General features: G+C 46.7%; 1 protein-coding gene across 1 annotated transcript in view; it reads left to right on the forward strand.

The window, feature by feature from the left end:
• Positions 1 to 16,169, forward strand: part of SLC3A1 (solute carrier family 3 member 1) — a 73,336-nt gene that overhangs the window by 30,851 nt on the left and 26,316 nt on the right. The window contains 1 exon segment of the mRNA XM_030195803.1: positions 10,402 to 10,521. Within this exon segment, the coding sequence (XP_030051663.1) occupies positions 10,402 to 10,521 (120 nt within the window).

Raw genomic sequence — 16,169 nt, forward strand, 5'->3', positions numbered from 1 at the left:
ACTATTTGAGATTCTACATGGAATGTTGCTAACATTCCATGTAGAAGTCGGCCCTTGCAGATCACCAATGTGGCCGCGCAGGCTTCTGCTTCTGTGAGTCTGACGTCCTGCACGTACGTGCAGGACGTCAGACTCACAGAAACAGAAGCCTGTGCAGCCTTCTACATGGAATGTTGCTAGTGGAATAGCAACATTCCATGTAGAATGTCCAATAGTAGCAGCATTCCGTGTAGAATCTCCAATAGCAACATTCCATGTAGAATCTCCAATAGTATCTATTTTATTTTTGTTACATTTGTACCCTGCGCTTTCCGATTCATGGCAGGCTCAATGCGGCTTACATGGGGCAATGGAGGGTTAAGTGACTTGCCCAGAGTCACAAGGAGCTGCCTGTGCCGGGAATCAAACTCAGTTCCTCAGTTACCCAGGACCAGGTAGGCAGCATGGAGCCAGCATTTCAAAAAATAATACCGCAATATTGTCTTTTCCACTGAAATGAAAATGGTGCACAGATCAGTGCCGCCTACAACTAAATCATTAAAATCATTATAGTCATTTCGAATGATTTTTGAAAGGAGGAAAAAGAGCCTCACAGAGCTCCTAGACGAGGAACCGTCTATCGGAGCTGAAACGGACGCAAAGCTGTCCTCTGTTCATCATAGGCTCAAAAAAAACCTCCAAAAGGAATCTCTGTTACACGGCTGCTCGTGCTCAAAAACAGATCCTATCCTGTGTTGCACTTTACACATCAAACCAGCAAAAATTACCGAAAGAACACTTATCTTTCACGCTGGAAGACTTGGACCCCGTTTCTTTCTGCCGCACCAAGCCAGTATTTGCCAGTATTTCAAACACATAACATATTACTAAAGAATTCATATAACTATCCAATTATTCCCATTTATCATAGGATACTTGGGGGTTATGTTTACTCAGGTGCGTTAGCGTTTTTAACACGCCTGTAAATTTAAGGCACGTTAAACACTAATGTGCCTATACATTTCTATGAAATTAGAATCGTTTCAACCTTAATGGAGGGGGTTATCATGAACTGTTCCTTATCAATACCCAACCCCAATCAATCCTAACAGTATCTTTTATATAACACATTAAGGGTCCTGAGTATTGGATCCATCAGGTAATCATGGCTCCACCATTCAGGCTATATATGGACCAATGACGAATACATGCCCACTATAAAGAAATACTACTACTACTACTAACTAGCATTTCTAAAGCGCTACTAGGGTTACGCAGCGCTGTACAATTTAAACATAGGACAGTCCCTGCTCAAAGAGCTTACAATCTAAAAGACAAGAAAACAATCTAAAGACAAGTGAACAATCTAGAGGACGAGTGAACAGTTAGTCTGATAGGGTGGATAGATTGGGGTATTTTATATATCTCGAGTGGTTAGGCGCCGAAGGCAGCATTGAAGAGGTGAGCTTTAAGCAGAGATTTGAAGATGGGTAGGGAAGGGGCATGGCGTATGGGTGAAGGAAGATTGTTCCAGGCATGGGGTGAGGCAAGGCAGAATGGGCGGAGTCTGGAGTTGGCAGTGGTGGAGAAGGGTACTGAGAGAAGGGCTTTGTCCTGTGAGCGGAGGTTATACCTGGCTTAAGTATATAGACTGAATGGTGGAGACACCTTTATACATTTCTATGGGCACGTTAGTGTTTATTGTACATAAACCATTTACGCACGTTAAAAACTCTCACACACCCATAGCGCCGCTTAGTAAACGTAGGCGCTGATGTGCCCTATGGCATTCTTTTATACCCTCGTGTTTACGATATAGCCAAATTTCACCAATAATGCTCAGTAATGGCAATATAGCCCTTCCCTCTTCTGATCTCACTGCCAGTGACTTAGCTGGTTATTTTTCTGGGAAAATCTTTGATAGTTATTTATAATTTTTTCTGCAGACTTCTGAGGTAGGGGTGAGGGGGTAGGGTGTAAAAACTCACTTTTTTGTATAGATGTTTAAGTATGAATTACGTAGCAACAGCCTGTGAAAGGATTGCACTTTGATCTTATGGTCTGCTGTCATCCAAAGCTTAGTAAGCAAAATTCCTCGATAATCAGATGTAAAGAATAAAAAAAATAGGACAACCTTTGAACTGCCATAAATATATCACAGATCCATATCCATTAACTTTGGTAACTTTGTTTTTCATTTTAAACACTCTGACATTTGAGTCACTATTACTGAGACTTGAAAGAATTTGCACTTCTGAATTCATTTCTCTGTCTGCCAGTTAGTAGATAAGAGGATTACTAGATAAGCAATTATACATTAGCAAAGGCAAGTGAGAAGAAGGAAATGATATTCTACCTGGTTTCAAAGTTTGCTCAGGTCTAAATTTGTGACACTAGAAGGAAGTGGAACTGGGAGCAGGGGGAGAAAGTGAGAGGAACCATGCAAGAGCAACAGGAGAAAAGGGTGCAGGATTAGGGAGCAGAATTATTGGTTTCTGCTCTGCTCTAGGCTCACTTCCTTCTCTCCTCTTACCCTGCAGGTTGTTGGAAGGGAGATGTGGAGCCGAGGGGGGGGGGGGCAAAATTCCCCGGTCCCCAGGGTCTCGTTCTCTCTCTCTCTCCTGCTGCTGACGGGCCCCGCGTAATCAGGCCCGACAGGAGCAGGAGAGAGAAAACTCCAGCGCCAGGTCCCCCTCCAGCGCTGCTCTTCGCTTGCTTCTACTGCTGTGCTGAGCAGCTGCTTTTCCCCCTCAGGCCATGTTTGGTTTTGAAACCAAGCATGCGCGATGAGAGAGAAAAAGCAGGGGCAGGGATAGAGTGGAGCAGCACTGGATTCTTCTGCTGGCGGGGCCTCTGGATCCCCGCCAGCCCCAAGGTACCCCAGTTGTGGCAGCAGCGATTCTTGGGGGCGGGAGCGGCGACAATCCGGGGCGGCAGTGGCCCTGCCCCAGGCCCAGCGGCAGCGGCCCTGCCCTGGGCTTGGCTCAGTCTCTCGGTGGCCCTGTGTGGAGCAGAACACCTCTGCTGCCCTGGAATCTATGGACCTGCATTACAGCCTGTCCCCCAGAAATTAATCTTAGGTTTACTGAAATGTATTTAAGATGTTTTAATTAGATAATTTTTGTAACAGATTAATTTTCTTGACTGCTAAGGATTACCTCCAGGTACAGGTTAATCTGGCCCTTATGCTTCATCTCATCTAGATACTCTGGGGGTCTCACTCCTTGAAAGCAGGACAGCAAATTGTAAATTGCTGCGGTATAGGTAGACCTGATTTACAGAAATGTGACAGGAACGGAAGGAAGGCTAATCTCTTTTCAAGTCTCCTTGTCTCTTCCTTTTTAAGTACATTGATGGATTTGCATAATATACAAATGTGTTATATTCAGCAGCACTATGGGCCGGATTCTGTAAATGGCGTTGAAAAATAGGCACCGGGAAAAATCAGCACTTGCTGCTATTCTATAAAGGGCACTCCGGGATGAACACCCTTATAGAATTGTTATTACATTTGTACCCCGCGCTTTCCCACTCATGGCAGGCTCAATGCAGCTTACATGGGGCAATGGAGGGTTAAGTGACTTGCCCAGAGTCACAAGGAGCTGCCTGTGCCTGAAGTGGGAATCGAACTCAGTTCCTCAGGACCAAAGTTCACCACTCTAACCACTAGACCACTCCTCTAGCAGGGATTCTCATTCCCAGCTATGTCCGTGAGGACTTCCATCAGCTGAAACCTGGTATAAATCCTGGCACGCAACATGGGCACGCATCCTCCAAATTCTATAACACTGCAGGTATTCGCTGCATGAAATTCATTGGAACGTCCCTGACCCACTCGTGCCCCTCTAATAAATACGGTCTGTTTTGGGTTGCTTGTGAGAGGATTTGGGTATGGATCGTTGTAGAATTGCTCGCAGCCAGATCCGTACATAAATCCAAATTACTGCCAATTAATGGCAGTCATTGATTGTGAGCAGCCAATTATTGATTGTTAGCAGCTCATTAGCTAATTTACTTGCACACGGATCTCAGGAACGAATGTAAATTTGGGCACCATTTATAGGGAAAGGGAAAGGGGACTTGATATACCTCCTTTCTGAGGTTTTTGCAACTACATTCAAAGCGGTTTACATATATTCAGGTACTTATTTTGTACCAGGGGCAATGGGGGGTTAAGTAACTTGCCCAGAGTCACAAGGAGCTGCAGTGGGAATTGAATCTGAGGGTATATGTTTAAGTAGTGCTCCTAAATATATAGGTCCATAAAATAATGAGTGGAGTGGAATGGGTAGACGTGAAGCATCTGTTTACGCTTTCCAAAAATACTAGGATTAGGGGGCATGTGATGAAGCAACAAAGTAGTAATTGGAGAAAAGTTTTCTTCACTCGACGTGTAATTAAACTCTGGAATTCGTTGCCAGAAAATGTGGTAAAGGCAGTTAGCTTAGCAGAGTTTTAAAAAGGTTTGGACGGCTTCCTAAAAGAAAACTCCATAGACCGTTATTAAATTGGACTTGGGGAAAATATTTCTGGGATAAGTAGCATAAGATGTTTTGTACTTTTTTTGGGGTCTTGCCAGGTATTTGTGACCTGGATTGGCCACTGTTGGAAACAGGATGCTGGGCTTGATGGACCTTTGGTCTGTGCCAGTTATGGCAATACTTATGTACTGATGCATGTACTTAGGTAAGTGGTAATTGCATTACTTCTTTTTTGCTGGCCTACTCTGTGGGTAGAAGTTATTTGGAGAGTGGCTGATTTTCACTGCTCTTCAGATGACCTTGATTCCCTTGGCTAGGGCTGCTGAGAGACTGAGCCAGGCCCAGGGCAGGACCGCCGCTGCTGCCCCCCAGATGCAATCGGTGGGAATCAGTGCCAACTGCATAAAAGTCTTTTTAAAATTATTTCAGTAATAAATGGAGCTCAAGAAAGATAAGAGAAAGGGAGTTACGTTAACCTCCCCAGGTTCACATGGTCCCCTGTCTGAACAAACCTCTCAAGTCTTTCTCTGCTGTGACAAGACTAGACTAGACTACTGTAATATTGTTTACCTCACCTGTGCTCATTCAAACCTTAAGAGACTTCAGACTCTTCAAATACTGCCATCAAACAGTAATTTCATTGGCTTTATCACGCCTGGAAATGTGACCTTGTTTCTCTCCTCTTCGTTAAATCTCATTGGCTCCCGATTAACAAACGGATTATCTTTAAGCCACTCACTCTTACTTTCTAAGCATTTAGACTAGGACATCCTTTATACTTATCCAGCCTTACTATCCCCTACTCCCCAACACATCTTCTCCGATCAGTTAATGATCACCGTCTCTGTCTCCCCAGCCCCATCAACTGGAATTTACTCAGCATTGGGCCTTCTATTTTGCAGCCCCTATTCTTTGAAATTCCATGTCACTCCTAATCCACACTGAATTGTCTTTCAAGCAGTGTGTTTCTTCTAGCAAAAAAGGTGCCGGTACTCAAATGCCGGGCCACCCTTAAGGGGTGGGGTGATCACTGAGGGACTCACCCCACAATAGCCAGGACCCCTGGAACCAGTCACAGAATCTATGGCAAGGCAGAATTGGTGTGTTGAACCTGAGCTCTTTCATTAAAACTTGGGGACCATGGGTCAATTTCAGCACACAATGGAAAAGGTGCCAGTACTCAGTACCCCCAAGTACCCCCTCAAAAAAAGCCCTGTTTTCAAGAAGTTCAAAATAGCCTTAAAAACCTGTTTTTTTTTGTCAAGCTTTTGATTCCATGTGAGACTTCATCCATCTTCCATCACTGTTTCTAGAGCGTCCTTCTTTCCCCCTCCTCTCCTCTCTTCCGCATGCCTACTTTTTTCTTCTTGTAGCTGTGTGATTTGAACCTTTCCTATACATATTGTAGTTACTTTCTGCCTTAAGCTTTGTTTTAAGAGTTGTACATCACTGTGATCTGCCAGTTAGTTAATGGTAGTATAAGAAATCCAAATAAACTATTGTCAGTTTGCTTTCAGTGTCAGTGGTTGTGGAGCATAAAGCCAAGAAGTTGATAATTGATCAGGGAGGGGTGGAGTGTTTTTGCTTTGCAGGAGAAGTTGATCAGTAAGCTAAGGCTGTTCACACCCACAAATTTTATAAAACACACACGTACATCACTGTACTGCCCCTGCTCTACTTGAACTATGCACATGGGAAAAGTCCACCTGAAGTGCACATAATTATGTAAAATCTTTTTGGTATGAGTGCTTACACACATATAGGGGTCCTTTTACAAAGGCACGCGAAAAAGTGGCTTGCGGGTTTCGGGCTTGCACAGAATCATTTTTCAGTGCACCTGTAAAAAAGGCTTCTTTTTTTTTTTCCTGAAAATGGACGTGTAGCAAAATCAAAATTGCCGCACGTCCATTTTGGGTCTCTGACCTTACCACCAGCCATAGACCTAGCAGTAAAGAATTTGAGCTGTAAGGACCTATGTGCGTCAGATGCCACTTGACGCGTGTCCCCCCCCCTCCCCCCCAAAAAAAATTATTTTTCAGATGCACGTAGCGGACGCACGCCAGAAATGAAATTACCGCAAGAGCCATGCGGTACTTGGGTGGTAAGTCCATTTTGGCACACGTTGAGCGCGCTTAGGTGCCTACGCGGCTTAGTAAAAGGGGCCCATATTTAGCTAGAGGTTAAGCTGCCAATAAATGGCGTGCTCCCTTAGTAGGTAGCTTAAATCCCTAGTGATAGTTTCACAGGAGTCAGAGGTGCCATTTTGATCCTGGGCCACCAATGGACAGGGATCACTCCTTACCACAAGACTACTACTACTACTACAAATCATTTCTATAGCGCTACCAGTCGTACGCAGCGCTTCACAATTGAACATGAAGAAAAGACAGTCCCTGCTCAAAAGAGCTTACAATCTAAATCAGGACAGACAGACAGGACAAATAAGGGATAAGGATAGGACAGACAGAAGGACACATAGGGAAAGGGACTATTGAAGAGAGGAAGACAAGATAAAGGTTACGAGTAAGTGACAAGTTAGGAGTCAAAAGCAGCATCAAACAGGTAGGCCTTAAGCCGGGATTTGAAGGCGGCCAGGGATGGAGTTAGACGTAACGGCTCAGGAAGCCTATTCTAAGCATAAGATGCGGCGAGATAAAAGGAACGGAGTCTGGAGTTAGCGATGGAGGAGAAGGGTGCAATTAGGAGAGATTTGCCTAGTGAACGGAGTTCCTGGGAAGGAGTGTAGGGAGAGATGAGGGTGGAGAGGTAGTGAGGGGCAGCAGAGTGAATGCACTTATAGGACACCACGAACCTCTGTTAAGAGCTAGGGGAGAAGGGTGGGAAAACCTTTTGAGTGATGTTGGGAGGTCCAGGAAGGGAGTGGGGGATATTTTTATGAGATTGTTGGGGAGAGGTCTGCGGGTGGGGAGTGTTGCTGCTGCATGGGACCCTTATTGCATTGCCAAAATTGCAGCTGCAGCTGCCCCATTAGCAACGCACTTAACTTGCAGTAAATGCTCTTCCTGTGCAATAACCGCAGGGGCAGATGCTAGTCACATCTTCAATAGCTACTGCACAGACTTTGCACCTACAACACTTTAATTACGTCATTTAACATGTACTTTGCATTTACTGCACTTTAGTAAACAGACTTCTAAATTTATTTATAAGAATGTATGTAATGCTTCTTTTGGACAATGTGCCATTCAAAGCCGTTTATAAGGAAAATTACATAAAATTCCATCTTCAAATCTGGTAAGGAGTAAAAACATTGTGGATGCCTTACAAGGGTTTTTGCTCAAATGAATGGTGGCAGAACTCACCAGGGAAGGGTCAATACTGGTTGCAGTATTCATAAATGACGAACCTGTGCCTAATGTCCAGGTAGATGCCTACATGGGCGGCAGTGATAGTCACATGGTGTGGTTTGATGCAAAAGCAAAGGTAGAGTCCAGTCACATGAAACTCAAAATCCTGGATTTCAACATGCTGACTTCAATAAAATGAGAAATTACTTGAAGGAGATGCTGGCAGAGGGGGAGGAAATAAGGGAAGTGTGTGGCAGCGGCCAAAAAAGCAAACAGGATGCTAGGAATTATTAGGAAAGGGATGCAAAATAAAACCAAGAATATTATAATGCCTCTGTATCACTCCATGGAGCAACGTTCAATTCTGGTTGCCATATCTCAAAAATGATATAGAGGAATTAGAAAAGGTTCAAAGAAGAACAACCAAAATGATAAAAGGGATGGAGCTCCTCCCATATGAGGAAAGGCTAAAGAGGTTAGGGCTGGGAGGGAGGGACGGAGGGCCCTTGGAGCTGGGAGGGAGGGACAGAGGGCCCTGGGCCTTGCAGCTGGCAGGGAAGGAGGGGGGCCTTGGAGCTGGGAGGGAGGGACAGAAGGGGGCCTTTGAGCTGGCTGGGAGGCCTTCGAGCTGTCTGGGAGGGAGGGACGGAGGGGGGCCCTTGGAGCTGGAAGGGCATGGGGCCTTGGAACTGGGAGGGCAGGCAGGGGGCCTTGGAGCTGGCGATGCCTCCACCTGCGGCCCTTCCCTCCCCGACACTGGCCCCACCCATCCCCCTACGTGCACGTCGCCCCCCTCCAAAATCGCCACCCCCCATCTGCTCCCCTCCCCTCCCCCCTCTTACTGGGGTCCCAGTGGCAGCAGTGAAGAGCCTCGCGAGTCTGCTGCCTTCTCTTCTCTTCGCTCTCAGCTCTGACTCTGGTCCCTCCCTTGCAGAAACAGGAAATGAGGGCGGGACCAGAGTCAGAGCTGAGAGCGAAGAGAAGGGAAGGCAGCAGACTCGCGAGGCTCTTCACTGCTGCCGCTGGGACCCCGGTAAGAGGGGGAGGGGAGGGTAGCAGAGGGGGGTTGGCGATTTTGGAGGGGGGGCGACGTGCATGTAGGGACATCTCTGCCTGCTCCCGCTGTTCTTCAACACACGTCTCTCACTGGGATCGTAACCCCCTGCTGACGTCAGGCAAGCAGGGTTCTACTGCTGGCCAGTGACGTCAGCAGGTGGTTACGATCCCAGTGAGACACTTTAGAACGTTCACATAGCAAATTATTATATTAGATATGGTTAATTGATATCCCTAAAACTATGTGCCTCCATTTACACCAAGAAAAACATGGCATAAAACCCTGCATGTAGATTTACAAGCACTGGGTGTTCCAGTTTGTAAAATGACTGTTCATGCTGGTCATCCTCAGCGCATGGACACCCATCTCACGTATTTTTGAACAGGAAATCCTATTAGTTCATAAGATCATGACTGTAGGGAGGACTAAGTAGAGGGAGAAAGACTTGCGGCATAGGCGCCCGGTATAAGAGGCTTGGACAGGCTAAGCCTCCCCTGCTGTGCTCTGATGGTTTTAAATTGTTGATTTACCTCCATCCTCACAGCAGGAGCTGCAGTGAAAGCCCTCTAGCCTTGTCCAGTTGTAGAAATTGGTTTATGGTTTGTTTACCTTACTGCTGGGAGAGCGGGGGGGGGGGTTGGCTGGAGGTGTCCTGGGTTGCCAGGGAGATATTTAACGAGGATGACTTCCTGACCTGCACTGAGGACAGATAGCAGCAGATACTGGGCCAGCATGATCAGAAAAAGTCACCAGACAACAAAGGTAGAAAAGATCATTTTATTTTCATTATAGTGTTTGGAATATGTCCACTTTGAGAATCAGGTGCTCAACATTAAAAGTTTATATTTATTTACTTATATATGGCATTTTATCCCACATTAAACATGAATTAGGGTGTTTTGTGGCTCTACATGAGAATTGTGATGATATGATCCCTTGTTTCATATTGCTGACGGTCTGCATTTTCCGTATGGGTGGTATATTGGTGTATTAGGTTCTGCCCAGTGTAATATTTATGGTACAGTAAGGTTCTGAGTGTGTTTTTGCACAAAGTTGTGCACAGTGTTTTGCAGTTGAGCGATTGTGGTTAGAATATGCTTTGAGCAACCACTTTATTCTTTGACATATGTTACATATCTAATATCTAAATGTAATAAAAGGTATTAATTGTGATTATTTTATTTATTTATTTTTTCTGTGTGTTATCAGACAATTATGGATATAAGCTCTGCCCCTGGCTCCACCCCCTAACCCGCCCCCTTTAGCCTCCCCAAACAGTTGGGCCACTGACCGCCTATGTCTTGCGGGTAGAAGCTTACAGATATCCATTATCCCAAGCAGCCTGCCTTGTCAGGTGATCTTTTATATGGAAACAATGGTCCACGTTTGACTGTGTGATCCTTCTCCCCAGTATGTCTCCTTTGAAAAATGTTCCGTAATACAATCTGTAGCTATGCACCAGTTGCCACTATGATTTCCTCTGAGATTCTTCCACAAACATACCGCTATATAGGAAATTGTTATAACTAATGACATAATTTACTGTATCTGTCTTTTTGTGTGTGTGTGTGTTTAGGAAGTTATCAAATTCTGGCTTGGCAAAGGAGTTGACGGATTAAGAGTTGATGCTACGAAATTTCTGCTAGAAGCAGAAACTCTTAGGGATGAGCCTCAAGTAAATAAATCACAAAGCCCGGTAAGTTTCTTTCCAGTACTAGAGAATATTTTATAACTACAGAGAAGAATGCACTTATTTAAAATTGTATTCAGAAAATAAATAATTCTGTATTTTCCTCTCAAAAAATCCTCGGCTTTTAAAAGACAAAGTAAAAACCATATAAATACTGAAGACAACCATTTTGTTGTTCCCAAATTTGTTCTCAGGGAGCCAAAATGTGGGTGGGCTGGCTGGAAAGGAATTGTGTGTGTGGTATGTGTGTTGTGTGTGTGTGGGGGGGCGCTGATGCAAACGTTGGCTCAAGGCGCCTCAGTCCCTTAAGCCAGCCCTCATAATAACCTCTGTTCACCTGTAATAATAAAGCACTTGAAGGAGTGTGTGAGAAGCCATGTTGTTTCTACCATTGGTGCATATTATATAAAGAAAAGTTGGTGCCTGTTTTCCTTTATTGAATGCTAGTAGAACCAGGTAGACAGGTTCTTAGGCACAAACATAAATTCCAGCCATAGAGCTGGCAGGATGTTATGTACATAAGTTTGTATAGCACGTATGCTCCACCCAAAGCCCACACATAGGTATGCCCACTATTATTTCTGCTAATGATAATGTGATTGACGATTGATTGTTTCTTTTGTATTATGTTTGTATTTCTGTTTTATGATGTTATTCTATTTGTTTGTGTATCTGTGGATGTTGCTCCACCTAGAATTTGCAAGATAGTGCAGAATAATAAATGTTGTAATAAATATATAAAAATAAAGGCACATAGTTCTAGAATAGGGCTTAGGCGTGCATCCGGCATATACATCTGGAATTGAACTGGATATTTGATTGAACTATTCACGCTTGATTTAAATTTTAATCTGACTGAATAAGTATTTGTTCATTGTGCTTACGTCTTCTGACTGCCATCTCCAAGCCACTTCCACGCACAAATTTATACCTGCTCTTAAAAAGGTAAAGATATGTGCAAAGTGTAAAAATGCACTACGAATTTTGGAAAATACATATGCACACTGGACTCCATCTCTGCTCTGCCCAAACTTTATCCTGAGGAATGCTTCCATACAAATAATGTAAGAGGCGTTTAGCTTAGTGGGGTTTAAAAAGGGTCTGGACAGCTTCCTAAAGCAGTACCTGCTCCAGCCTGCCTGCTCCAGCTCATCTGCTCCAGCGTGTTCCAATCCACCTGAACCAGCTTCTCCCTGCCTGTCTCAGTCCATCTGCTCCAGACTGCCTGCTCCAGCTTCTCCATGCTCGTTCCTATTCATCCGCACCAGCTGCTCCAGCCAACCTGCTAGCTTGTCAGCCATTGACTTACTTGCCTACTAGCTTACTAGCCCGCTAACTCACCAGCCATTGACATACCTGCTCTCCAGTTTCTCCCTGCTCACTCCTGTCCTCCTGCATCAGTATGCTCCAGCCCGCCTGCTAACTTGTCAGCCCTTAACTTACCTGCTCTCCAGCGTCTCCCTGCTCATTCCTATCCATCGGCACCAGCATGCCCCAACCCGCCCGCTAACCTGTCTCCCACTGATTTACCTGCTGACCTGCTAACTTGTCAACCTACCTGCCTCACTGCTTGTTCCAGCCCACCTGCCTCTCCCTGCTCGTTCCTGTCCATCCGCACCAGCCTGCTTCACCCCGCCTACAAGCTTGCAGCCACTGCCACACTTGCCTGCCTCCTAACCTGCCAGCCACGCACTTACCCACTCTCCAGTACATCAATCCCACCAATTCCAAGCCTCCGGCTCTTCGCTCTGTCACTACACTTACACCTGTCACACTGTAACCACTACTTATGGCCCCTGTCCACATCTTCTTCCTTGCCCTGTCCCTTCCTAATCTTTTTCCCCTCCCCTTACCGCTGTCTACCGCTGGAACCCATTGCCCTCCTGTGTTCCCTCCCATCCTGCCCGCTACGGCATCCCTCACCACCTCACCATCTCTCCTGTCCCCCTCCTCCTTCCTAGCCCTTAATCTCCAACATCTCCTTCCTACCATTAACCCTTCACCATTCCTCCTATGTGCACCCCGTCTTCGTCGCCTTCGTCGCCCGACCTCCCCCACCCTCCTCCGCACTCTCTTGCTCCTCCTCCTGCTATCCGCGGGAGACATTAACCCTAATCCAGGCCCCCCCCACCTGTCCTCCTCCTTTCCATTCAAACGCTTCCGTGATGTCTCCAACCTCGTCCCTATTCCCCTCCTCCCCCCCTCTTCCCTCCCCTTCTCATGTGCCTTGTGGAATGCCCACTCGATCGGCAACAAACTGCCCTTCACCCACGATCTCTTCATCTCTCGTTCCCTCCAACTGCTCGCCCTAACTGAAACCTGGCTCTCCCCTGACGACTCTGCCTCAGTCGCGGCCCTCTGTCATGGAGGCTATCTCTTCTCCCACACTCCCCGCCCAGATGGCCGCGGTGGAGGCGTCGGGCTACTTCTCTCACCCTCCTGTAGTTTCCAACCCCTCCTCCTACCGCAGTCTCACTGCTTCTCGTCCTTCGAAGCTCACTCCATCCGGCTATTCCATCCATTACCACTCAGAGTTGCAGTCATCTACCGCCCCCCTGACAAACCCCTCTCTTCATTCCTTACTGACTTCGACGCTTGGCTCACCGTCTTTCTTGATCCCGCATCTCCTTCCCTCATTCTTGGTGATTTTAACATTCACGTTGACAACCCATCCAATGCCTACGCTTCTAAATTCCTTACTCTGATATCCTCCTTTAACCTCCGACTATGCTCTACCACCCCTACTCACCGTGATGGCCATTGTCTCGACCTCGTTCTCGTCTCTTCCTGCTCACCTTCCAATTTCTGCACCTCAGTCCTTCCTATCTCAGATCATCACCTAATTACCCTCACACTTCATCACCCTCCCCCTCAACCTCGCCCAACTATAACCACGCCTTTCAGGAATCTCCAAGCTGTCGACCCCCCTACCCTATCCTCCCACATCTCCAATCTCTTCCCTTCCATCTCGTCTTCTGAATCTGTCGACACGGCTGTCTCTACCTACAATGAAACTCTCTCCACCGCTCTGGATACCCTAGCACCATCTGTCTCTCGCCCCACTAAGCGCACTAATCCGCAGCCCTGGTTAACCCCCTGCATCCGTTACCTTCGCTCCTGCACCCGATCTGCTGAACGACTCTGGAGGAAATCTCGCACCCTATCAGACTTCACCCATTACAAATTCATGCTATCCTCCTTCCAATCCTCCCTATTCCTTGCCAAACAGGAATATTATTCTCAATTAACCAATTCTCTTGGCTCCAACCCTCGTCGCCTCTTTGCCACTCTCAACTCCCTACTTAAAGTACCCTCCGCTCCCACCCCTCCCTCACTCTCTCCTCAATCACTAGCTGACCACTTCCGCGATAAAGTGCAGAAGATCAACCTTGAATTCACTTCCAAGCCTTCTCCTCCCTGTGACTTCTTAACCCACTCCCTCAACCAACCTAACCCGGCCTCCTTTTCCTCCTTCCCTGAGATCACCGAAGAGGAAACTGCTCGCCTTCTTTCTTCCTCCAAGTGCACCACCTGTTCCTCGGATCCCATTCCCACCAATCTGCTTACCAACATCTCTCCTACAGTTATCCCCTCAATCTGTCACATCCTCAACCTCTCTCTCTCCACTGCTACTGTCCCTGACACCTTCAAGCACGCAGTAGTCACACCACTTCTCAAAAAACCATCACTTGACCCCACCTGTCCCTCCAACTACCGCCCCATTTCTCTTCTACCCTTCCTCTCCAAATTACTTGAGCGTGCTGTCCACAGCCGTTGCTTTGACTTCCTCTCCTCTCAGGCTGTCCTCGACCCGCTTCAATCTGGCTTTCGCCCACTACACTCGACAGAAACAGCACTCTCTAAAGTCTGCAATGACCTGTTCCTCGCCAAATCCAAAGGCCATTACTCCATCCTCATCCTCCTCGACCTATCCGCCGCCTTTGACACCGTCAATCATAATTTACTTCTTGACACACTGTCCTCATTTGGGTTCCAGGGCTCCGTCCTCTCCTGGTTCTCCTCGTATCTTTCCCAACGCACCTTCAGAGTATCTTCTAATGGCTCCTCTTCCACCCCCATCCCGCTCTCTGTTGGGGTTCCCCAAGGATCTGTCCTTGGACCGCTTCTCTTCTCGATATACACCTCTTCCCTTGGCTCGTTGATCTCATGTCATGGTTTCCAGTACCATCTCTATGCCGATGACACCCAGCTTTACCTCTCCACTCCCGACATCACAGTTGAAACCCAGGCCAAAGTTTCAGCCTGCCTTTCCGACATCGCTGCCTGGATGTCCAACCGGCATCTGAAACTGAACATGGCAAAGACTGAGCTCCTTATCTTTCCACCCAAACCCTCTTCTCCTCTTCCCCCACTTTCCGTCTCTGTTGACAACACCCTCATCCTCCCCGTCTCTTCAGCACGCAATCTCGGAGTCATCTTCGATTCCTCCCTCTCCTTCTCTGCCCATATCCAACAGACAGCTAAGACCTGTCGCTTCTTCCTCTATAATATTAGCAAAATTCGCCCCTTCCTCTCTGAACAGACCACCCGCACCCTCGTCCACTCACTCGTTACCTCTCGTCTTGACTATTGCAACCTTCTCCTCGCTGGCCTCCCGCTTAGCCACCTATCCCCCCTTCAATCTGTCCAAAATTCCGCCGCACGTCTTATCTACCGCGTGAACCGATACTCTCATATCACCCCCCTCCTTAAGTCGCTTCACTGGCTCCCAATCCACTACCGTATACAGTTCAAGCTTCTTCTATTGACCTTCAAGTGCACTCAATCTGCTGCCCCCCATTACCTCTCTACCCTCCTCTCCCCGTATGTTCCCACCCGTAACCTCCGCTCTCAGGACAAATCACTCCTATCTGTACCCTTCTCCACCACCGCTAACTCCAGACTCCGCCCCTTCTGCCTCGCAGCACCTTATGCCTGGAACAGACTTCCTGAGCCCATACGCCATGCGCCCTCCCTGCCCATCTTCAAGTCCTTACTCAAGGCCCATCTCTTCTCCCTTGCTTTTGGCGCCTAACCACCTTCCCCATTCCTGTTACCTACACTGACTGCGCAGTCTATTACCGTTAGATTGTAAGCTCTCTTGAGCAGGGACTGTCCCTCCCCGTGTTTAAACTTGTACAGCGCTGCGTAACCCTGGCAGCGCTATAGAAATGCTAAGTAGTAGTAGTAGTAGTAGTAAAGGAAAAGTCCATAGACCATTATTAAATTGACTTGGGGAAAATCCACTGCTTTTTTCTGGGATAAGCAGCATAAAATGTATTGAGATTTTCTGGGATCTTGCCAGGTATTTGTGACCTGGATTGGCCAATGTTGCAAACAGGATGCTGGGCTTGATGGACCTTTGGTCTGTCTCAGTGTGGCAATACTTATGTACTTATGAGTAAGCACATTCTTTTTCTGTGCTGCATTTTTATAAACGCCCTTTTCTACGTGGGAAAGCTTTATAAAATTATCCCCACTGAGGGCAGTTCTATAAAGTACTGTCACCAATACACAAAATATACCATTCTCTTTCTCACCGCCTTATTCCCTACTCCCTATCTAGAATGCTTTGCTCATCCCAGAGCAACTACTGAGAGATCTCATCATTCCACACCATTTGCTACAACTTTATTCATTTGCTACAACTTTAT

This window comes from Microcaecilia unicolor, chromosome 3 (assembly GCF_901765095.1).
Source record: "Microcaecilia unicolor chromosome 3, aMicUni1.1, whole genome shotgun sequence".
Lineage (NCBI taxonomy): Eukaryota > Metazoa > Chordata > Amphibia > Gymnophiona > Siphonopidae > Microcaecilia > Microcaecilia unicolor.